Here is a 24987-nt window from a genome sequence, read left to right as displayed (position 1 = left end):
CACGGTCTCGTTGTGATCTGGGCATGGGTTCTTGAGGGCTTCACTCATTGAACCTCACGGTCTCGGTATGATCTGGGCATGGGATCTTGAGGGCTTCACTCTTTTGAACCTCACGGTCTCGGTGTGATCTGGGCATGGGATCTTGAGGGCTTCACTCTTTTGAACCTCATGGTCTCGATGTGATCTGGGCATAGGGTCTTGAGAGCCCCTCTCTTTTGAACCTCACGGTCTCGGTGTGATCTGGGCATGGGCTCTTGAGAGCTCCTCTCTTTTAAACCTCACGGTCTCGGTGTGATCTGGTCATGGGGTTTTGAGAGCTCCTCCCTTTTGACCCTCACGGTCTCTCTGTGATCTGGGCATGGGATCTTGAGGGCTTCACTCTTTTGAACCTCATGTTCTTGGTGTGATCTCAGCATGGCATCCTGAGAGCGCCACTGTTCTGTGCCTTAGGGGCTCTGCATCAGATGTGCCCTGGGTCTTGTGAGCTCCACTGCTTTGGGCTTTGTCATCTTGGTATGATCTGGTCATGGGTTCTTCATGGTTCCACTTATCTGGACTTTGCAGTCTTGGTTTGATCTGGACATAGAGTTCTCAGGGATCTAGAGGGTTCCATTGCTTTAGGGCTCGTGCTCTTGGTGTGATCTGTGCATGGGATCAAGAGACTTCCACTGCTGTGTGTCCTGTGGTCTCAGTATGATCTGGGCATGGTTTCCAAGGGCACCCTCCTTTGGGTCTTGAGGTCTCGGTATGTTATGGTCTAGGGGTCTTAAAGGGTTTTATTGCTTTGGGTCTTGCATTCTGGGAATCATGTTGGCATGTGGTCTTTAGGGTCCCATGGCTTTGGGAATCGCCATCTCAGGACCTGGTCTTAAGTTCCCCACTAGTTTGGACCTCATCATCTCAGGACCTGCTCTTGAGAGTCCCTCTACTTTGGGCTTCGTCATCTAAGGAAATGCTCTCGCAGGTGCCACTACTTTAGTGCCTTGTCATCTCAGGACCTGTTCTTGAGGGTACCACTACTTTAGTGCCTTGTCATCTCAGGACCTGTTCTTGAGGGTACCACTACTTTAGTGCCTTGTCATCTCAGGACCTGTTCTTGAGGGTGCCACTACTTTAGTGCCTTGTCATCTCAGGACTTGGCCTTGAGGGTACCACTACTTTAGTGCCTTGTCATCTCAGGACCTGTTCTTGAGGGTACCACTACTTTAGTGCCTTGTCATCTCAGGACCTGGCCTTGAGGGTACCACTACTTTAGTGCCTTGTCGTCTCAGGGCCTGGCCTTGAGGGTACCACTACTTTTGGCCTCATCATCTTAGGACCTGGTCTTAAGGGTCCCTCTACATTGGTCCTCTTCATCTCAGGACCTGGTCTTGGGTGCCCCACTACTTTGGGCCTTGTCATCTCCGGACCTGGTCTTGAGGGTTCCTCTACATTGGTCCTCTTCATCTCCGGACCTGGTCCTGAGGGTTCCTCTACATTGGTCCTCTTCATCTCCGGACCTGGTCTTGAGGGTTCCTCTACATTGGTCCTCTTCATCTCCGGACCTGGTCTTGAGGGTTCCTCTACATTGGTCCTCTTCATCTCCGGACCTGGTCTTGAGGGTCCCTCTACATTGGTCCTCTTCATCTCCGGACCTGGTCTTGAGGGTTCCTCTACATTGGTCCTCTTCATCTCTGGACCTGGTCTTGAGGGTCGCTCTACATTGGTCCTCTTCATCTCCAGACCTGGTCTTGAGGGTTCCAGTACTTTGGACCTTTCACTTGCCTTTGTCTGCCCCCAAAGCCCGCTCTGTAGTTGGCTCCTGTAGTAGCTTTCTTTGGTTTTCCGTCTCTTTAGAGGGTCTGGTTTGTCTTGCTAGGTACTGTTTGCATGTCAAGCTCACACACACAGCCGTCCCTGCAGGAAGGGGGGCCGGTCTGGGTGCAGGCCCAGCAAGGGCTTCACGGGGAGGTCCGCAGACCCTGAGCGGTAACACTAGATTTAGAAATCTAGATTTCAATAAACAGAAAATGCACAGAGTGGAATTCCGGTTTCACTGCTGAAAACTGCTTTTGAAAGCCCTGCGTGTGGAAACTCTCCCATGTTGGGGCGAATGCAACCTAATGTGGTGATGAGATCTAGTTAGGAATAAACTAACCTGTCACGTGCACCTTCCACGGAGGGCCCATCAGCAGGTGATTGGCAGCTGGGATCTGCATACATTTCTTGGCGGAGGCTGGGGTGGGTGAGAGTGAGTGTGAGTGAGTGTAAGGAACTGTGCGAGTGAGTGTAAGTGAGTGAGAGTGAGAGTAAGTGTGAGTCTGTGAGTGAGTGTAAGTGTAAATGAGCATGAGTGAGTGAGTGTGAGTGAGGGTGTGAGTGTGTGAGTGAGCATGAGTGACTGTCACTGATTGAGTGTGAGTGTGAGAATGAGTGAGTGAGAGTGAGTTTGAGTTAGTGTGTGAGTGTGCCTGAGCATGAGTGACTGAGCCTGAGTGAGTGAGTGTAAGTGAATGAGTGTGAGTGAGTGAGTATGAGTGACTGTCAGTGTGAGTGAGTGTAAGAGAGTAAACATGCATGACTTTGAATGTGAGTGAGTGAGAGTGACTGAGTGTGTGTGAGTGAGTGACTGAGTGTGAGTGTGTGAGTGAGTGAGAGAGTGGGAGTGAGTGGGAGTGAACATAAGTAAGTGTGATTGAGTATAAGTGAGTGTGAGTGCTGCCCACAGTTCTGGATGCCCATTACTGATGAAGAATGTTCCTACATCTAGATGAGTGTCATCTGGTGCCCACCGCACCCTGGCACCTGGAGCACTAGGGGTGAACCCCCTCCCAAGGTATTCAGCTGCTCTTCTTGTTGATGTTGTGTGTGGCAGCCCATGGCTGGATGCTTGCAGATGCTGTACAGTGCAAGTGACTTTATTAGCAAGTAGGGCATTAAAGCTGAGGGAAACATGTAAAATGCAAGAAAGATGACAGTGCCTCTGGTCTGCTGGTCACTGCAGTTTCCTGGTTAGTTTGCAGTCTATGTGCTGAGAGGTTTTGATGCCTTCACACTGCTTGCTGGAGTCCTGAGATAATAAACACTTCTTATCTGTCAGCCTGGTACCAGAGGCTCGCTTCTCCCCCTGGAGTGCGTGTGTGGGTGTCCTGGGGTGAGGGCAGCACTTTACAAGTCACACTGTCGGCAGAGTCTCTCCTCTCCTGGCTTGTGGTTTGGCGTTTGTCAGCCAGGCTCTGTTTCTGGTCTGTCTCTCAGCCTGTGTTTGAGGAGGGTGTGTCTCTACTTTGTGTTTTTCACCCCAGTCAGTTATTTACCAGGACTAAAGGTCTGCTGCCCTCTACAATATTGTGCTCTTCCAATTGTGTCTCTCACAATATTGTGTTCCTCCGGGGCTGTTCGGAGTCCCTGGGAAGTCCCTCCTCTGGTCTGTAGTGTCTTGTGCTAGGATTCTGTGGGGGGTCGGTGTCCCACAGGGATTTCAGGCCTGCGAGATGGTGTTCTACGGGTAGTTTGGAGAGTTTCGCCTTGGAGTGAGAGGATTTGGGTCACGCTCCTTCTTCTGGAGCCAGAACTTCAAGAGGCCTTTTTGGAAGTTGAGTAACTATGGGAACCACGTGATGTGGGAAGTGCCTGTGCACACGGAGAGCTTGTATGCAGGACTGCATGTGTGTTTGTAGCATTCGGTGTAGTTTCTGTTGCTGATAGGGCGTACGTGTCACTCCCATCAGGCACCAGTGGCCAGATGACACTGTCAGACTGGTCCTGCATTACTCTTACTGTTGCACTGCACTGTCGTCCTCCAGTCGTTTCCTGGCGTGATACGTGCAGGAGTTTTATCGCAGTCTTCATATCATCATGGATAAGTCTCGAGTAAGTGTACTCTGCGGTGCGCTCCACTCTGCGCCTCAGAGAGAATCGTAACTGGTTTCTGTTACTGTCGCTATTTCCTGGATCACCCTGAATGTGTCCTTTCGAGCTTCGCTCCAGACCCCTGCTGTGCTGTCCGGTGCCAGGAGGCAGGGACAGTGCCGGAGTCCTTCTTTGGTGGCTTCCAGAATGACCAGGTCAACTGCATCCAATGGACTCCCAGCAGCTGACCCTGTGCTTGGAATCCTTCCAGTACTCCTGACACGTCATTATTGTAAAGGTTGGGCTGGCTCAATCTTTCACCGTGTCTGGACCACCGGTTCCTGTTGGAAGGCCCTGGTTTTCATGTTGTTCACTTAATGTTGTGGGCAGGTGCTCTGGCGCTTATGGGCAGAGAGTATCCCGCCCAGCATGTGACACTAGTCACGTGAGCGCTCACGCTGCCTGATGATGGGTGTGTGTCAGTAAATGCAACTGGGCCCAGATTTGTCACATTTTTCACACAACGCAACCCAGCAAGACACCTTGCTGCGTTGCCCTGCGCTGCGTGAAAGGGCAGCAATGTGCCATATTTAACAATATATTGTGCATTCCTATCGTCTCCTTGCACTGGCCCACATTGTGCTGCCATGTGCCGATGTAGGCACCCTTGCCCCGTGTTGCAAGGGTGCCTGCGTTGAAGGCAGGGTTGGTTTTGTGCAGGAAGTGGCACCTTCCTGCACAAAAAACAATCCTCTGAGGCGTTTTCCTCTGTCTACATGTGCTGCAGAATGCCAATAGATAACATTGAGGAGAAATAAACATATTTCACCTTGCTACGCCTCCCCTGGTAAGGCGTAGTATTATGATGCATTCCCAGGTCTACCAGTATTGATAAATCTGGGAATGCGCCAAAATCCATGAGTGGATGCGTGGGAACGCACATGCTCCTCCCATGGAACATCTCCCTGGGGCAGAGTAACGCAAGGCAGCGACTTGGGCTGCCTTATGTACTCCAGATTTACCAAACACCGCTTGCCACGCAAGGTGGCCTCGCATGGCTTGGTGAACCTGACTTTAGTGTTGCATTGCCCGTGCGTTGCGTTGCGTGATGTAAGGCCAACACAACACTATGATAAATCTGCTCCTGGTTTATTTCACCCACTGTAGATCACATTATTTGCGCAGAGAGATGGTCCTGTTCCCTCGATCAAAAATGAGGCAGTGAGGGCGCTAGAGCTGAGGCCACAGACCTCAAGGTGGAATCTACTGGGGGCTAAATTGGACTACTTTAGGGACTGGTTCCAAAAGACATGAGGTTGTCAAATACCCCAATGAGGGACAGTAAGCAAGCTGTCATTATAAGGGTAATTAGGCACAGTGTTCTATTAAGGTGAGGGACCCACAAAGACAGGCACCTGGGTGACAACCTCTGAGTATAACTATGAAAGTACAGAGATGAAGTCACTTAGCCCAAGCCCAATCTACTGACCCTACACCCACTCTCTTGACACTTCCCTTTATCTACATTTACTGACTCTACACTCACATCTCCTGGCACTCCTCTACATCTACTGACCCCGCAGTCACATTTCCTGACCCTCTCTACTTCTCCTGACCCTACACTCACATCTCCTGACCCTCCTCTACATCTTCTGACCCTACACTCGAATCTTCTGACCCTCCTCTACATCTCATAAAGCTACACTCACATCTCCTTACCCTCCTCTACATCTCCTGACCTTACACTCACATCTCCTGACTCTCCTCTTCATCTACTGTCCCTACACTCACATCTCCTAACGCTCCATCGCACCTATCAATGATACACCCCCCACTTCATGATCCTCCTCCCAGTCTATGGATCCTACACCCCAATCATCTGAACCTCTTCTACGTCTCCCAAAGATACACTCACATCTCTTGGCTCTCCTCTTCATCTACTGACCCTACATTCACATCTCCTGACCCTCCTCTACATCTCCTGACCTTACACTCACATATATTGACCCTCCTCTACATCTCCTGACCTTACACTCACATCTCCCGACTCTCCTCTTCATCTACTGACCTTACACTCACATCTTCTGACCCTCCTCTACATCTCATGACCCTACACTCACATCTCTTGACCCTCCTTCACATCTCCTGACCCTACAATCACATCTCCTGACCCTCCTCTACATCTACTAACCCTACACTCGCATCTCCTGACCCTCCTCTACATCTACTAACCCTACACTCACATCTCCTGACCCTCCTTTTCATCTACTGGCCCTCCTCTTCATCTACTGACCCTACATTCACATCTCCTGACCCTCCTCTTCATCTACTGACCCTACACTAAAATCTCCTGACCCTCCTCTACTTCTCCTGACCCTACACTCACATCTCCTGACCCTTCTCTACATCTGCTGACCCTACACTCACATCTCCTGACCCTCCTATTCATCTACTGACCCTACACTCACATCTACTGACCCTCCATCGCACCTATAAATGGTACACCCCACATGATCCTCCTCCCAGTCTATGGATCCTACACCCCAATCTTCTGACCATCTTCTACAACTCCCAAAGCTACACTCACATCTCCTGACCCTCCTCTACATCTTCTGACCCTACACTCACATCTCCTGACCCCTTCTACAACTCCTGACCTTACACTCACATCTCTTGACCCTCTTCCACATCTTCTGACCCTACACTCACATCTCCTGACCCTCCTCTTCATCTACTGATCCTACACTCACATCTTCTGACCCTCGTCTTCATGTACTGACCCTACACTCACATCTCCTGACGCTCCATCGCACCTTTCAATGATACACCCCTACCTCATGATCCTCCTCCCAGTCGATGGATCCTACACCCCAATCTTCTGACCCTCCTCATTTTCCATCTTCTGGCCTTTGACCCCATCCCCTGAACATCCTCATGTCTTGACAATTCAAACAATCTCCTGATCCCCAAACCACATTTCTTGACCATATACCCAACTTTCGTAGCTCCACACTTCATGACCTTATTCTTTCCCTCTCCCCTGATGCTCCACTCCAATCCATCGACCTCCCATTTCCATCTCCTAACTCCCCACCTCACCTCTTAAAACTCCACTGGGGCTTTCGACCCTTTGGTAGAATTAGTCCATTTCATGACCATGTCCACATCTTGTGACCCTTCATCCACATTCCTGACCCTGTATCCCAACTCTCACCTCTCAAACAGTTCAGACCATCACATGTTATTTTCTGACCCTCAACTTCCCTCCTGTTCCGTTACCCCTCATCTACCAAGAACCTCCCAGCTCCTGTAACCCCATTCTATCTCCTGGATGATTCCAGCGGGTTTTGAAGGTGACGCTCCCTCTCCTGAAGCCCCACCTTCTGCAGAGCACCTCATCCCTCTACTAAGCACATGGTCTGCCTCTTGTACATCCACCCCATTCCCTTGATACCCACCTTATCTCCACATACTATGCCTCATTTCCTTTACACCGGTCTCCTTGACATTCCCTCATTTCCTGGATAGCTGCAGCCGCCACCTGGATACCCACCTGATCCCCGGAAACCAGACTGTCATTGTCTGAACATCCACCTAGCTCCTGTGCACATGTTGCTTTTCCCAGACTCCTCAGCTGGCCCCTGGACATAGACCTCATCTCCTGAACACCCACGTGACCTGCAGAAGCCATGGACTTATCTTCTGGACACCCCTCACTTCCCCTGAACATATGCTATGTCCCTCTGTAACACACACATTCTGAAGACATGAGAGCCCTGGCCTCTTGACACACACATGCTGAAGACAGGAGGGATCCGTCACACTGTGACACACACATGCTGAAGACGGGAGGGATCCGTCCCTCTGTGACACACACATGCTGAAGACGGGAGGGCTCTGTCCCTCTGGGGGACACACATGCTGAGGACAGGAGAGCTCTGGCCCCCTGTAAGACACATGCTGAAGACATGAGAGCCCTGGCCCCTGTGACACACACATTCTGAAGACGGGAGGGCTCTGTCCCTCTGTGACACACATGATGAAGACGGGAGGGCTCTGTCCCTCTGTGACACACACATGCTGATGACAGGATGGATCCGTCCCTCTGTGGCTCACACATGCTGAAGACGGGAAAGCTCTGGCCCCTGTGACACACACATGCTGAAGATAGGAGGGCTCCGGCCCTCTGAGAGAGACACATGCTGAAGACATGAGAGCCCTGGCCCATGTGACACACACATGCTGAAGACATGAGAGCCCTGGCCCTCTATGACACACACATATGGAAGACAGAAGGGTTCTGCCCTCCGTGACATACACATGTGGAAGACAGGAGGGCTCCGGCCGTCAGTGACACACACATGATGAGGAAAGAAGAGCTCTGTCCCTCTGTGACACACCCATGCTGAGGACAGGAGGGTCTGGCCTCTGTGACACACACATGCTGAAGACAGGAGGGCTCTGCCCTCTGTGACACACTCATGTGGAAGACAGGTTGGCTCCGGCCCTCTGTGACACACACATGCTGAAGACAGGAGGGTCCGGCCTCTGTGACACACACTGTGAGAAGTTGGCCTGGTAAATGCTGTCCACTAGTTATAGTGGGCCCTTTGCACCAGTCCAAACAACCCTTATTGATGATTAGGTTTAAGATAACCTTTATTGAAAGCTATCCTAGTGGTAGCTATGGAGAGCAGCCTTCAGGCTTAATCTTGAAGGAGTGTAAAGCAGCTTGGTTTAACAGATTGCAACCTCTTGAATAACTAAATGAAAGGAGAACCTCACAAGGTATATATATAAAATATATGTATTTATATCTAAACACTCTCTACTAACCTCTTTATGAAGATAGAGAGCAAGGCACACAATAATACAGTCATTAAACGACATTATATAGCACAATATACAATGGGCCCCAGGGGGAGACCAAACCATATATTAAGAAAGTGGTATAAGAACCACGATTTGACTAGACACAGTGCCTGGAGCACGTAGAATCGCTGGGACCACAAGGAACCACCCAAGGTAGTGACACAGGGGACCCACGGGGGATGTGTGCAGTGTGAGAACACAGCCGCGAGCCCTGTACAATTCAATGGGAAAGTCGCGGTTGGAATTTTAAAGAATAAGGACACTTAGGAGAGGACTTTGAGTAAACCCTTTTAGACTTAGAGGGTTCTAGGGCCAGCACCCACGGGAGCACTGGCACACTTCTGTTACCTCACCCAGGGAAGCCGGGTGCATAGGTGTCAAATGGTGTCGGGAATCGTCGTTGATTTCAATGGCGATGTGCTGCAAAGTGCTGCTGCCGTGGAAAGGAGAAGTGTCCGGGGTGATCCAAGCCTGGATCAGTGCTGTGAAGAACCTGAAAGCAGAGGGGAAAGATTCTGGGTCACTTGCCAGTGACCAGGGGCACGATAGACGAATGCCCACCGATGTTGGGTGTTTCAGGTGCGAAGAGGTGAAGCTTGACTCCACTGCCACGGGGACCCGGAGGCGTTGACGACAACCACAGTCTGCAGGCAAGCTGTCCCACAAAGGATGTCGAGTGCTGGTGGGTCAGTTTCCGGATTGGAGACCAACAAGCCTTGGCAACGGCAACCCACGCGGTAAGAGAAAAATGGCTTTGGTGTGGACCAGCAAGGCCCTGTGGACTCTCCAAGCAATGGACAGTCAGGGCACATCTGGAGCAACCAGGTAAGCCCATTGAAAGTCAAAATACCCTTCTCAGGGACCCACAAGTCAACGTACAAGGAATCGCGAAGGGACCTCGAGAGGAACCACTAGATACCAGCGCACGGGTCACTCGAGGAGTATAGGCCAGCAATCTTCAGAGGGATCACTGCTCGGGGTCTGGACTACAAGTAGCCCAAAGCACAGCCTCAGGGATCGCCAAAAAGTATATGCTGCTGCAAATGTACATTGTGTCCAGGGGTTCGGGTTGCACAGTCCCCATGAGGGCTTTGGATCTCGGGTTTGCTGAGAGCATGGATTGGCCTAGGGGAAGCTTGGAAACCCACCTCCTGTGTTGCAAAATCATCGGTGTACTTCGGGAGCAGTGTTGATGCAGACCGGACAAATGCGTCTTTGGTGCCTGCCTTGCAGGGAAGTAACTCCTTTACTCCAAGGGAGATTCTTCCGTCATACAACGTCGTGTAGATAGTAGCTATTATGGGATTCTGTAGCAGAGTTTCGTCCAGGTAAATCTAAAGTCCTGTAGTCAGGGGTTCCTACTTTATACCCAAGGAAGGGGTGGTACAAACTCTGGGGACCCACCTATGGGAGGGTCAGGACAGAGGGGTGGCTACACCCATATCCTTTGTCCAGTTTTGTGCCAGAGCAGGGCTGAGGGCCCCTGTAACTGGTTTGAGCAGGACTATGCACAGGGACACTAAATGTGCCCCCAGTGCAGACATCAAAGCACTCTTGGAGTGCACCCACCCTGCCCCAATACACTAAAGCCTGTCTGGGAGGTGGTTACACCTCCCTGTGACAGGAAACCTATTGTCCAGGCCTCCCCTGCCGGAGTTTCGTCCAGCAGCAGGAGGGCAGACTCGTGTCTGTGGCTGGCAGAATCCATTTTGTGGTGCCAGGGTCTGTGAAGTTGGTACCGGGTCATGTCTCTCCCTCTAGAAGGGTGGGATCATACTCCCACACCAGTTACTGGTGGGGAGGTATGATTCCAAGGTGTTTGACACCAAACACCACATGTTTCCATGCAGCCATTCCAAAGTTAGCATTTACCGCGCGGTTATAATGCACTTAAGAGTATATGGTTTGGCTGCATCACAAACAATCCCGGAATTAAGGTTCTGAAGGATGTAGAGGGGCTCTGCTCATGCATGGGCACCCTCTCACATAAAACCCAGCACACTGCCTTCAGGATTGATAAGGCCTGCCATAGGGGTGACTGATAGGTTTATATGTGCAGTGTTATGGAGAGATATAGGGAACCTATATCTCAGTAAGTGGTGCATACACCACCTTATACATGCTGCAGTAGTAGACCTGTGGTGTCATTTTGAATGGCTTCCCAGGGGTGGCATAATACATGCTGCAGCCCCTGGTAGGCCTCTGGAGTTCCTATGTCCTGGGTACATAGTATACCATATACTAGGGACTTCTAAGGGTACCCCAGAATCCAATCTGGAGTATACCTAAAGTACATGGAATCCATTTAGAGAGGAAGCAGCTAGGCTTGGGTCCTGGTTAGCAGGGCCACATCCAGACTAAAGTCGAAAAACAGTGAAACATCAGCAAACAGTGGGGGTATCTATAAGAAGCAGATCCTACTCTCCTACACACACATGCTGAGGACAGGAGAGGTCTGCCCTCTGTGACACACACATGCTGAGGACAGGAGAGGTCTGCCCTCTGTGACACACACATGCTAAGGACAGGAGAGGTCTGCCCTCTGTGACACACACATGCTGAGGACAGGAGAGGTCTGCCCTCTGTGACACACACATGCTGAGGACAGGAGAGCTCTGCCCTCTGTGACACACACATGATGAAGACGGGAGGGCTCCGGCCAACAGTGACACACACATGCTGAGGACAGGAGAGCTCTGTCCCTCTGTGACACACACATGATGAAGACGGGAGGGCTCCGGCCGACAGTGACACACACATGCTGAGGACCGGAGAGCTCTGTCCCTCTGTGACACACACATGCTGAAGACGGGAGGACTCTGACCCTCTGTGACACACACATGCTGAAGACGGGAGGGCTCCGTCCCTCTGTGACACACACATGCTGAAGACGGGAGGGCTCCGGCCCTCTGTGACACACACATGCTGAGGACAGGAGGGCTCTGTCCCTCTGTGACACACACATGCTGAAGACAGGAGGGCTCTGCCCTCTGTGACACACACATGCTGAAGACAGGAGGGCTCCGGCCCTCTGTGACACACACATGCTGAAGACAGGAGGGCTCTGTCCCTCCGGCCCTCTGTGACACACACATGCTGAAGACGGGAGGGCTCCGGCCCTCTGTGACACACACATGCTGAAGACAGGAGGGCTCTGTCCCTCTGTGACACACACATGCTGAAGACAGGAGGGCTCTGTCCCTCTGTGACACACATGCTGAGGACAGGAGAGCTATGCCCTCTGTGACACACACATGATGAAGACGGGAGGGCTCCGGCCAACAGTGACACACACATGCTGAGGACAGGAGAGCTCTGTCCCTCTGTGACACACACATGATGAAGACAGGAGGGCTCCGGCCGACAGTGACACACACATGCTGAGGACCGGAGAGCTCTGTCCCTCTGTGACACACACATGCTGAAGACGGGAGGACTCTGACCCTCTGTGACACACACATGCTGAAGACGGGAGGGCTCCGTCCCTCTGTGACACACACATGCTGAAGACGGGAGGGCTCCGTCCCTCTGTGACACACACATGCTGAAGACGGGAGGGCTCCGGCCCTCTGTGACACACACATGCTGAGGACAGGAGGGCTCTGTCCCTCTGTGACACACACATGCTGAAGACAGGAGGGCTCTGCCCTCTGTGACACACACATGCTGAAGACAGGAGGGCTCCGGCCCTCTGTGACACACACATGCTGAAGACAGGAGGGCTCTGTCCCTCCGGCCCTCTGTGACACACACATGCTGAAGACGGGAGGGCTCTGTCCCTCTGTGACACACACATGCTGAAGACAGGAGGGCTCTGTCCCTCTGTGACACACACATGCTGACGACAGGAGGACTCTGACCCTCTGTGACACACACATGTTGAAGACGGGAGGGATCCGTCCCTCTGTGACACACACATGCTGAAGACAGGATGGCTCCAGCCCTCTCACACATTGATTGATTGATAGATAGTTTGGTTGATAGATCGTTGATTGATTGACATGAGAGCTTCGGTCCCTGTGACGCACACATGCTGAAGCCTTATTGATTGATTGATTGATTGACAAGAGCGCTCTTTCACTCCCGAGGCTCCCACGCGCTCCTTGATATTTCCTTCCAGTCAGAATTATTTTCTTATGCCCGGCCTAAAAAGAGTTTGTAAGTTACCCCGTCTCTGGCAGTCAGAGGCCCTGTGGTCAACAGGGCAAGAAGAACTTCAACGGCAGGAAAATGCATTTGGGTGGCTGGAAGGGCTGGGCCAGGGTCACTTACACATCACTTCCTGAAGGGCCTGGTATCTCGGCAAGGACGGTAGGTCTATGTGAACTTACCGTGTGAGTGACCCGGTCCCAGCCCTATAAACCACTCCGAGGTGGAAGACATGTCTGTGTCTGAGCCCCAACCCCACTGTCAGTGCCGATTCCTAGGGCTGACTGACAGATCACCCCGTTTCCCCCTGGCCCAGTCCACGCTGCCAGGGCTGCTCCAGGGTGGGGGTACGCGGGCGGACACCTGGCACTGATGCCCACCCATCTCTCAGAGCTGTAGCCACGAGCCGCGAAGGCCATCCGTCTAAGGGTGTAATTGAGTCTTTCAGAAACCTCAAAGCCTTAATTAGCCGCTTCCTTTTAACCGAAGCCCGCAGGCACCCCCGCGCCCCCCACTCTCCCTCTCCCCATGTGGCGCCTCACCGCGTTCCATAGCGCCGCCTCGCCCAGGCGCTCGACTTGGCGCCGTGGCCTTGATGTCGGTTTGTCCGGTGCTGGAGACAGACAGGGGCCAATCCATTTGGCTGTCTCTTCCCGCAGTTCCTTGTCCGTCTTGGTGCGTGAGCGGCCATTGATCAAGGCCGGTGCTGACCGGGCTTCCGCCTTCTCTCCCCCACAGGTCATGAGAGCCCCTCGGGGAACCGGCCGGTGATTTCCGAGTTCATCAGACCCCTCCAGGTCTCCGTCGAGAAACCGGAGCAGATCTCCGTGCGGCCTACCTTCCTCACCAGGTCCAGGGCCGGAAGCCCCCGGAACAGACTGAACGCCGACGTAAGTTCAAAATATCATCTTCTTTAGGGTTGTGATGCCCGTGGGGTAAGGTAAATGTAAAGCCCAAAGCCTACCATGGGCATGACCTGTTGGCATTGAGAGTGGTGAGAAGTCCTATTGTACGGTCTGCGTGCCACTCTGCGGGCCACTGTCCACCTGCCACTGTCCGTGAACCAGGGTGTGTGTGTGTGTGCCTATCTGTCGACCCCTGTCTGTGTGCCACCGTCACATGCCACTCTGTGTACCACTCTCCACCTGCCACTGTCTATGAACCTGGGTGTGTGTGCCACTGTCCACCTGCCGCTGTCCGTGAACCAGGGTGTGTGCGTGCCACTGTCCATGTGCCAGTGTGTGTGTGCCACTGTCTGTGGAATACTGTTTGTATGCCACTGCCTGTATGCCAGTCTGCACACCACTGTCCACCTCACGGTGTAGTTGTGTCACTATCTGCATTTCACTGTTTCCACACGCCACTGTCTCCATACCACTGTCTGCATGCCACTGTCTCCATACCACTGTCTGCATGCCACTGTCTCCATACCACTGTCTGCATTCCACTGTCTTCATGCCACTGTCTGCATGCCACTGTCTCCATACAACTGTCTCCATACCACTGTCTGCATGCCACTGTCTGCATGCCACTGTCTCGATACCACTGTCTGCATGCCACTGCCTGCATGCCACTGTCTCTATACCACTGTCTGCATGCCACTGTCTGCATGCCACTGTCTCCATACCACTGTCTGCATGCCACTGTCTCCATACCACTGTCTGCATACCACTGTCTGCTTGCCACTGTCTGCATACCACTGTCTGCATGCCACTGTCTGCATGCTACTGTCAATGGAACTGACGTGTGCATGCCACTGTTGGCGTGCCACTGTCTGCATACCAGTGTCTGCGCACCACTATATCTGCATGACACTGTGTGCCAATGATCCCATTCATCTGACCACGTGCCAGTGTCCGCATGCCACTGTCCACGTGCCAGTGCCTGTGTGCCAATGTGTGCCTGCCACTATCCACGTGCCAGTGTGTGCATGGTACTCTCGGCGTGACACTGTCTGTGCACCACTGTCCGTATCTCAGTGACTGTGTCCTAGTGTCCTTGTTCCAGTGACATGTTCTAGGGGCCTTGCTCTAGTGTGCAATTCCTAGTATCCCATGTTACTATCCTGCTGTCCCAGTGTCTGTGTGCAGCATCTGTGTTCCAGTGTCCGTGTCCCAGTATTCATGTCACTATCCTGGTGTCCCAGTGTCTGTGTGCAGCGTCTGTGTCCCAGTGTCCGTGTCTCATTGTCTGTGTGCAGTGTCCGTGTTCCAGTGTCCTTGTCCCAGTATCTGGGCCCTAGTGTCCTTGTCTTAGTGTCCGTGTTCCACTGTCCTTGTCTCAGTGTCATTGTTCCAGTGTCTGTGCCCTAGTGTCCTTGTCTCAGTGTCCGTTTTCCAGTGTCCTTGTCTCAGTGTCCATGTTCCAGTGTCCTTGTCCCAGTGTTTGTGCCCTAGTGTCCTTGTCTCAGTGTCTGTGTTCCAGTGTCCTTGTCCCAGTGTCCGCGTTCCATTGTCCATGTCTCAGTGCCTGTGTCCCACTGTCCCTTTCCCAGTGTCTGTGGCCTAGTGTCCTTGTCCCAGTGACCATGTTCCAGTGCCTTTGCCCCACTGCCACTGTCCCAATGTCCTTGTCCCAGTGTCTGTGCCCTAGTGTCCTTGTCTCAGTGTCCGTTTTCCAGTGTCCTTGTCTCAGTGTCCATGTTCCAGTGTCCTTGTCCCAGTGTCTGTGCCCTAGTGTCCTTGTCTCAGTGTCCGTGTTCCAGTATCCTTGTCTCAGTGTCCGTGTTCCAGTGTCCTTGTCCCAGTGTCTGTGCCCTAGTGTCCTTGTCTCAGTGTCCGTTTTCCAGTGTCCTTGTCTCAGTGTCCATGTTCCAGTGTCCTTGTCCCAGTGTTTGTGCCCTAGTGTCCTTGTCTCAGTGTCTGTGTTCCAGTGTCCTTGTCCCAGTGTCCGCGTTCCAGTGTCCATGTCCCAGTGCCTGTGTCCCACTGTCCCTTTCCCAGTGTCTGTGGCCTAGTGTCCTTGTCCCAGTGACCGTGTTCCAGTGCCTTTGCCCCACTGCCACTGTCCCAGTGTCCTTGTCCCAGTGTCTGTGCCCTAGTGTCCTTGTCTCAGTGTCCGTGTTCCAGTGTCAATGTTCCTAGGGGCCTTGTTCTACTGTACAAGTCCTAGTATCCCATGTCACTATCCTGGTGTCCTCATGCCTTTGTCTGCATCGCATTGTCCATGTTGCAGTATCCATGTCACGATTCCAGTGTGCCCGTGCTTGTGTCCCAATATCCTCGTGTCAATGTCCGTGTCACAGTGTTCAGTTCACTAACCTAGGGTCTCAGCACCATTGTCCCAGTGTCTCTGTCACAGTGTCCATGTCACTATCCTAGATTCCTAGTGTCGGTGTACCAGTGTCATTGTCCCTGTGTCCACGTCCCAGTGTCTGTGTCTGTATCCTAGTGTCCTTGCCTCGATTTCCAAGTCACAGTGCCTGTGTCACTATCTTAGGGACCCAATGTCCTTGCCCCAGTGTCCGTGTCCCAGTGTCCTTGTGTCAGTGTCCATATTCATTTCCAAGTGTCTAAGTGCACTTGTCACAGTGTCCCTGTCACTATCCTGGTGTCTCTGTCATTGTTCCAGTGTCTTTGTGTCAGTGTACGTCTCACACTGTCCCTGTTACTATGCATGTGTCTCAGTGCCATTGTCCCAGTCTCCCTGTCACAGTGTCCATTTCACTACCCTAGGGTCCTAGTGTCAGAGTATCAGTCTTATTGTGTCATTGTCCTAGCGGCCATGTCACTATCCTAGTGTCTTAGTGTCATTGCACCAGTGTCCTTGTCACAGTGTTCATGTCACGTTCTTAGTGTCTCAGTGTCAGTATCATTGTCGCAGTGTCAATGTCTCAGAGTCCATTTCACTAGACTAGTGTCTCAGTGTCAGTCTCAGTGGCATTGTCCCAGTGGCTCTGTCCCAGTTTCCTTGTCTTAGAGCCCATTTCACTAGACTAGGGTCTCAGTGTCAGTGTCATTGTCCCAGTGGCCATTTACCAGTTTCCTTGTCACTATCCTAGTGTATTAGTGTCAATGTCCTAGTGTCCATGTGTTAGTTTCCTTGTCCCACAGTCCATGCCCCTATCTTAGTGTCCTTGTGTCAGTGTCATTGTCTTCATGTATCCGTTTCCTTGTCCTAGAGTCCATTTTACTAGCCTAGTATCTCACGGCTAGTGTCAATGTCCCACTGGCCATGTCCCAGTTTCCTTACCCCAGAGTCCATGTGCCTATCCTAGTGCATCGTGGTTAGTGTCATCATCCTAGTGTATCAGTGTCCTTGTCCCACAGTCCATGTCCCTATCCTAGTGTATCACGGTTAGTGTAACTGTCCAAGTGGCCATGCCCCAGTTTATTTGTCCCAGAGTCCATGTCACTAGCCCAGTGTGTCAGTGTCATTGCCCCAGTGTCCATGTCACAGTGTTCATGTCACGTTCTTAGTGTCTCAGTGTCATTGTCCCTGTGGCCATGTCCCAGTTTTCTTGTCCCACAGTCCATGTCACTATCTAGTGTCCTCGTGTCATTGTCCTAGTGTTCATGTATCAGTTTCCTTGTCACTAGCCTAGTGTATTAGTGTCAATGTCCTAGTGTCCATGTATTAGTTTCCTAGTCCCACAGTCCATGCCCCTATCTTAGTATCCTTGTGTCAGTGTCATTGTCTTCATGTATCCGTTTCCTTGCCTCTGAGTCCATGTCACTATCCTAGTGTCTTGGTGTCCGTGTCAATGTCCCAGTGACCATGTCCCAGTTTCCAAGTCCCACAGTTCATGCCCCTATCCTAGTGTCTTGGTGTCCGTGTCAATGTCCCAGTGACCATGTCCCAGTTTCCTAGCCCCACAGTCCATGCCCCTATCCTAGTGTCTCACGGTTAGTGTAATTCTCCTAGTGTTCATGTATCAGTTTCCTTGTCCCTCAGTCTATGTCACTGTCCTAGTATCCCATGGTTAGTGTAACTGTCCCAGTGGCCATGACCCAGTTTCCTTGCCCCAGAGTCCATATCCCTATCACAGTGTCTTGGTGTCTGTGTCATTGTCCTACTGGCCATGTCTCAGTTTCCTTGACCCAGACTCCATGCCCCTATCCTAGTGTCTCACGGTTAGTGTAACTTTCACTATCCTAGTGTCTTGATGTCTGTGTCATTGTCCTAGTGACCATGACCCAGTTTCCTTGCCCCAGAGTCCATGTCCCTATCACAGTGTCTTGGTGTCTGTGTCATTGTCCTACTGGCCATGTCTCAGTTTCCTTGACCCAGACTCCATGCCCCTATCCTAGTGTCTCACGGTTAGTGTAACTTTCACTATCCTAGTGTCTTGATGTCTGTGTCATTGTCCTAGTGACCATGACCCAGTTTCCTTGCCCCAGAGTCCATTTCCCTATCACAGTGTCTTGGTGTCTGTGTCATTGTCCTACTGGCCATGTCTCAGTTTCCTTGACCCAGACTCCATGTCACTATCCTAGTGTCTCACGGTTAGTGTAACTGTCACTATCCTAGTGTCTTGATGTCTGTGTCATTGTCCTAGTGACCATGACCCAGTTTCCTTGCCCCAGAGTCCATGTCCCTATCACAGTGTCTTGGTGTCTGTGTCATTGTCCTACTGGCCATGTCTCAGTTTCCTTGACCCAGACTCCATGCCCCTATCCTAGTGTTTCACGGTTAGTGTAACTGTCACTATCCTAGTGTCTTGATGTCTGTGTCATTGTCCTAGTGACCATGACCCAGTTTCCTTGCCCCAGAGTCCATGTCCCTATCACAGTGTCTTGGTGTCTGTGTCATTGTCCTACTGGCCATGTCTCATTTTCCTTGACCCAGACTCCATGTCACTATCCTAGTGTCTCATGGTTAGTGTAACTGTCACTATCCTAGTGTCTTGATGTCTGTGTCATTGTCCTAGTGACCATGACCCAGTTTCCTTGCCCCAGAGTCCATGTCCCTATCACAGTGTGTTGGTGTCTGTGTCATTGTCCTACTGGCCATGTCACAGTTTCCTTGACCCAGACTCCATGCCCCTATCCTAGTGTCTCACGGTTAGTGTAACTTTCACTATCCTAGTGGCTTGATGTCTGTGTCATTGTCCTAGTGACCATGACCCAGCTTCCTTGTCTCAGACTCCATGTCACTATCCTAGTGTCCTCGTGTCATTGTCCTAGTGACCATGACCCAGTTTCCTTGTCTCAGAGTCCATCTCACTATCCTAGTGTCAGTGTCATTGTCCCTGTGGCCATGACCCAGTTGGAGGGAAGCCAGAAGTGTGAACTTGCCTGTTTCTCTTTTTCAGATGGACAGTGAGACGAGCACCAACACCCCGAAGCAGAGATACACAGGGAGAGTTCACCTATGCATCGCCCGGTACAGGTAAGAAAAGGCTGCACCCCAAAAGCAATACAGCACAGCAGGTATACACAGAAGGGGCCCCCATGCATTCCTAGGTACGGGTGAGTGAAGTCTGCATGGCAAACAACATACCTGAAAGCACCTCTAAGCACAGGTAAATGGAGAGAGTTACTCGGTACAGGTATTGTAGGCATAGACCCCAGAAACGATACCTCAACGCAGACATATATGGGGAGGCCCCACCTATGCATTACCTGGTACAGGTAAGAAATGGCTGCACCCCAAAAGCAATACCTCACAGTAGGGATACCCAGGAGGGTGTCTCCATGCATTCCTAGGTACGGGTAAGTAAAGCCTGCATTTCACACACTATACCTCAAACCACAGGTAAATGGGGAGAGTCCACTTATACATCATTCGGTACAGGTAAAGTAAGCTTGCACCCCTAAAACACCATCTCAAAGCAGGAATAAATCGTGAGGGTCCACTCCTGCAGCGCCCTGTACAGGTAAGGGAAGGTTGCACCCCAAAAACAATACCTCAAAGCAGAGATACATTGGGAGGGTCTACCTGCACATAGCCTGGCATTAGTAATTGAAGACTTAACCCCAAAAACCATACCTCAAAGCACAGGTAGATGGGGAAGGTCACTTATGCACCACCCACTACTGGTAACGGAAGCCGGAACCCCAAACACAATGCCTCAGTATAGAGGTAGAGGGGGAGGGTCACCACCCACTACAGGTAGGTGAAGCATGTACCTCAAACACAATACCTCGCAACAGATGTAGAATGGGAGTGTCACCTATGCCCTGCCCACTGTAGGTAAGGGAAGCCTTAACCCCAAACACAATACCTCAAAGATGAGGTAAAAGGTGGGGGTGTATCTATGCATCACCCACTACAGGTAAGTGAAGCCTGAACCCCAAACGCAATACCTCAGTGTACAGGTAAACGGACAGGGTCACCACCCACTACAGGTAAGGGAAGCCTGAACCCCCGTACACAATATCTCAATGCAGAGGTAGAAGGAGAGGGTCAGTTATGCACCGCCCACAGGGGCGGCACTAGGCTCATGGTGGCCCTGTGCAGGGAGCGCAGGTAGGGGGCCCCGGAAGAGGGGGTCCGGGCGGGGCGGAGCTCAGGAAGGTGTTTTAATAAAACGTCCAGAAAAGGCGTTAGATGACCAGTAACATGGTAACAGAAAAACGACGTTTACTTTTTGAGTGCTCATCACTTGGATACTTTGTTTTAGAATCTGGGTCTCTGGAGGGACCCCTTTCAACAAGAAAAACACGTTGCGCGTCCGTAAGAGAGTTCGGCCACAAAGTAGGATCCCTCCAATCACATAAATCATATTCGGAACACGGGTCTGTAACATGGTCTTGCTCTTTGGCTTCCTTTTCAATACCAGCATCATCCGTGTGTAAACTCTGAACCTCCTTCAGAATGCCAGATGTTGATGGACCGATGAATGATGTTTCAGTTTCTCTGTCTGAGGGTCTTTTGTAATAATCCTCATCCTGAGTTGGTAATTGCTGCATGTTTGTATCAATTTCAGAGTCACCTTGTTCATTTTCATTGGTCTGCTCATGAGTATCATTCTGCTCATGGATATCATCATTTTTTTGTTCTTCTTTATGGTCGTCAGCGCCTGTTTTACCGAGTGCATCAGCAGTACTCTGGCCAGAGGATTCTCCATCTTTAGGTTTCCCTTGGGTGATAAAGTTCAGGATTGCTCCTTCCTGTGACACTACGAAAGACTGCTGAGCCACCTTTCTCTTTCGTTTCGAATAACCAGATTTGTGTACTCAAATTCTCTTCATTTTGCTTGCAATGCAGCGGGCGAGGCTAGCAGTGGGTAGGGAAAAAAAGAAGACAATCAGCAGTGGCGGCTGCTGAAAGATTGTGATGTGTCATTTTTATTTTCTTGCAAAAATAACAGTTGATGGACAGAATGCAGAACAATGTCATACATTCACCCCAGTACAGAGATCTGGGCCTACATCCATCGTTTTTTTGCTCACCACACCACCCCAGTTCAGACATGGCCATATGCAAATCAGCCTTGACCCTGTGCCTCATGGGAACAGTCCAGCCCGAACTGCCAAGCCATGTCTTCCCTGGACTACACAATGAAGGTCCAGCATACCTTAATGAACGAGTGAAGTTCCACCAACCTACCAGGAAAATATGTTCCAGAACCATCTCCCTAGCAGCCACCCAATGCAGCCGCTGATAAAACAGTGGAGGCCGCTACTTCTCCCACCTGGCAGTGAAGACCTGAAAACCCTCCCCCTGCACCTCAGAGCCTCACCATCGCTCCAGCAGTTCAGGAAGGACCACAAGACCTCGCTGTTCAACCAACAAGCAGCATGATCCAGCAGCATGAATCCCACACCGCCTCGAGACCCTTATGTGTGAAGCAGCTGAGCTTTACAAACCCTGACTGATTGATAGTAATTACCCTTCCCACTACATGTATAACACATTATGAGGACTAGCCACATATGGAAGGTTTATTTGAAGAGTGTTATAAAACTATAGGGTAGATCATGCGACTTGGCATACAAGGTCTGTTTTCTCAGTCCACTAAGAACAGTAGAGCCTGGAGAATAGTTCATGATCTATTTGGGAAGTGACCTTAGCAGGAAGAGAGTAAGCTACCTTGAAATCATGGCACACAGAGACCTGTCTCAGTACGTCACTAACTGAACCTGAAGACAGCCTACAGGTAACCAAAGACTCGTCCACTTTACCACATTGTCAAAAGACAAAATACAATATATTTCATTAAGGTTTCTTGTATAGTGCCATATTCCAGCAACCAGTTCTGCTCGCTTTCAGAGCACCTATTAAACAAGGATTAATTACAGTGAGTCCTAAGGCTATGAAAAGGCACTAGAGGTTCACTGAAGCAAAATTAATGTGCAAGGAACATCCAGTCAGGAGACAACTTTCAAGCAGACGTACAAATCACTAGCAATATGTCCCAACGACCCCATGGGCCGTGGCATAAGCAAGGAAAATGGCCCCTTTGGCTGCTGCTCAGGAAGTAAAATATAGCAATTATCAGGGTTCAATGGGCCCCTGAGGGTTTTGGGTCTCAGTACCACTGTACTTGCTGAACCAATGGTAACTATGCCCCTAGTATGGACAGAGAAGGCTGCTTCACCAATTGCAAACTGAGGACTAGGTAAACTAGTTTTCTCTGCTAGTCACATGACAAGCACTGGAATGTAATTAAAGAAATGATCAAGAAGCCAGTCTCCTACCAAGGTCTCTGCAAAAGGGCATTAGATTGAGTTAACATGGGTAGGCACTGCCATCCTATTCCAGGCGTCCATCCATAGGTGCTTGCATTTCATGTCTGCCTCAACACCATATAAACAGACATAACCAAATGCCAAGTACATTCGAACACTCGATGTTTTAAAAGATTTGTGCAGGCAGATCCACTCATTAGAGCACAAGTATCAGCTTCATACTCTGTTTTCATGATTGTTGATAAGTAATTGTAATCATTTTAATGAATCCTTAACATTTCGTCTAACACCTCGTACCCTGCTCTCCTCTTCCCCCCAATACGACCGTGCCTCCCAAGTTACACCTCCAAAAGTCACCATGCCTCCCCTCAGCCACAAGTAAACACCGCCCCTGCACTCCTGACTCACTCTTCCCTGCACATACAGCGCCGATCTGTACCACTCCCTACCCCTGGCGTACGGAGACCACCTCTCCGACCCGCGCCCTCTCAGAGATGAATCGTGAGAGAGAGGCTCTCTCTCACGATTCATCATGCCCTCCCTTCCCATGACCACCAGAATACCTCCAGCTCGCCACCTCACATGGCTTACCTCCACCCAGACCCAAAGCACACACCATCTACAATAACATCCTCACCCAACCTTCCCCACGCCCCCGGCTCCTCACCCCCACGGGCTGGTATACATTCCTACGCCTGATCTGCCCTCCTCCCCAGGGCTCCCCACACCCTCGTCCAATGGCTCACCTTCCCTCGGGTTCACTCTGCAGTGGCACACGCTGACCTCCTCACTCCCCCTCCCCATGCCCTGACCCTCGGGCTGCTCACCTCGCAGCTGGCACCAAAGGTTGCACACTGGCATGCTATCCTCTGCAAGGCGGCCTTTCTTGCCCAGGGTCTCTAGGCGCGCCGGTGCATGGCCTCGGCCGGTCTCGGTGCTGCTCGCTGCACGCCGGGCACGGGTGCTGCCACCCCTCCTGCCGCCAGTGATGCATGGTGCTTCTGTAACCCCTTCGCTGCGGGACTCGCGGGCACTGCGCATGCGCGCGCATGCGAGCCTCCGGAGGTGCCAGATCTGGACTATTAAAACAAGCTCGATTCTCCTGGAAAAAAAGTTCTAAACAAGCACAAGACCTACCAGAAGAGCCCGAAACAAGGCCGACCCCACACAAAGACGAGACTGGGTTAGAAAGGAAAAGAGTATAAGAACAACCATTCAGCGTGCATCACATTGGATTTAGCACGCCTCAGTCGTTCATGCGCCAAATCCCTGCCAGGGGCCGCCACGAATATGTATTGTATCCGATTCCTCATGGTGGCCCCTGGGGGGTTTGGTGGCCCTGTGCAGGTGCACAGCTTGCACATGCCTAAGGCCGCCCCTGTGGGCGGTGCATAGGAGACCCTCTCCTTCTACCTCTTCTTTGAGGTATTGTGTTTGGGGTTCAGGCTTCCTTACTTGTAGTGGGCGGTGCATAGATGAACCCCCGCCTTTTACCTCTTCTTTGAGGTGTTGTGTTTGGGGTTCAGGCTGCCTTACCTATAGTGGGTGTTGCATAGATGAACCCCCGCCTTTTACCTCTTCTTTGAGGTATTGTGTTTGGGGTTCAGGCTGCCTTACCTATAGTGGGTGTTGCATAGATGAACCTCCGCCTTCTACCTCTTCTTTGAGGTATCGTGTTTGGGGTTCAGGCTTCCTTACCTATAGTGGGCGGTGCATAGGTGACCCTCTCCTTCTACCTCTTCTTTGAGGTATTGTGTTTGGGGTTCAGGCTTCCTTACCTGTAGTGGGTGTTGCATAGATGAACCCCCGCCTTTTACCTCTTCTTTGAGGTATCGTGTTTGGGGTTCAGGCTTCCTTACCTATAGTGGGCGGTGCACAGGTGACCCTCTCCTTCTACCTCTTCTTTGAGGTATTGTGTTTGGGGTTCAGGCTGCCTTACCTATAGTGGGCGGTGCATAGGTGACCCTTCCCTTCTACCTCTGCTTTGAGGTATTGTGTTTGGGGTTCAGGCTTCCTTACCTATAGTGGGCGGTGCACAGGTGACCCTCTCCTTCTACCTCTTCTTTGAGGTATTGTGTTTGGGGTTCAGGCTGCCTTACCTGTAGTGGGTGTTGCATAGATGAACCCCGCCTTTTACCTCTGCTTTGAGGTATTGTGTTTTGGGGTTCAGGCTTCCTTACCTATAGTGGGCGGTGCATAGGTGACCCTTCCCTTCTACCTCTGCTTTGAGGTATTGTGTTTGGGGTTCAGGCTTCCTTACCTATAGTGGGCGGTGCACAGGTGACCCTCTCCTTCTACCTCTTCTTTGAGGTATTGTGTTTGGGGTTCAGGCTGCCTTACCTATAGTGGGTGTTGCATAGATGAACCCCCGCCTTTTACCTCTTCTTTGAGGTATTGTGTTTGGGGTTCAGGCTTCCTTACCTGTAGTGGGCGGTGCATAGATGAACCCCCGCCTTTTACCTCTTCTTTGAGGTGTTGTGTTTGGGGTTCAGGCTTCCTTACCTGTAGTGGGCGGTGCATAGATGAACCCCCGCCTTTTACCTCTTCTTTGAGGTGTTGT

At 51.3% G+C, this 24987-nt stretch overlaps 1 protein-coding gene across 8 annotated transcripts in view; it reads left to right on the top strand.

The window, feature by feature from the left end:
* The window catches only part of RIMBP2 (RIMS binding protein 2), a 1529140-nt gene that overhangs the window by 1130235 nt on the left and 373918 nt on the right, over window positions 1-24987 (top strand). For all 8 annotated transcript variants that reach the window (XM_085633657.1, XM_085633660.1, XM_085633661.1 and 5 more), the window contains 2 exons: window positions 13591-13742; window positions 19106-19182. In XM_085633657.1, the coding sequence (XP_085489783.1) occupies window positions 13591-13742; window positions 19106-19182 (229 nt within the window). The remainder of the gene's footprint in view (window positions 1-13590; window positions 13743-19105; window positions 19183-24987) is intronic.

This window comes from Triturus cristatus, chromosome 11, assembly GCF_964204655.1.
Source record: "Triturus cristatus chromosome 11, aTriCri1.1, whole genome shotgun sequence".
Taxonomy (NCBI): Eukaryota; Metazoa; Chordata; class Amphibia; order Caudata; family Salamandridae; genus Triturus; species Triturus cristatus.
The sequence above is the reverse complement of the archived record's forward strand: the minus strand, read 5'-3'. Positions and strand labels throughout refer to the sequence as shown.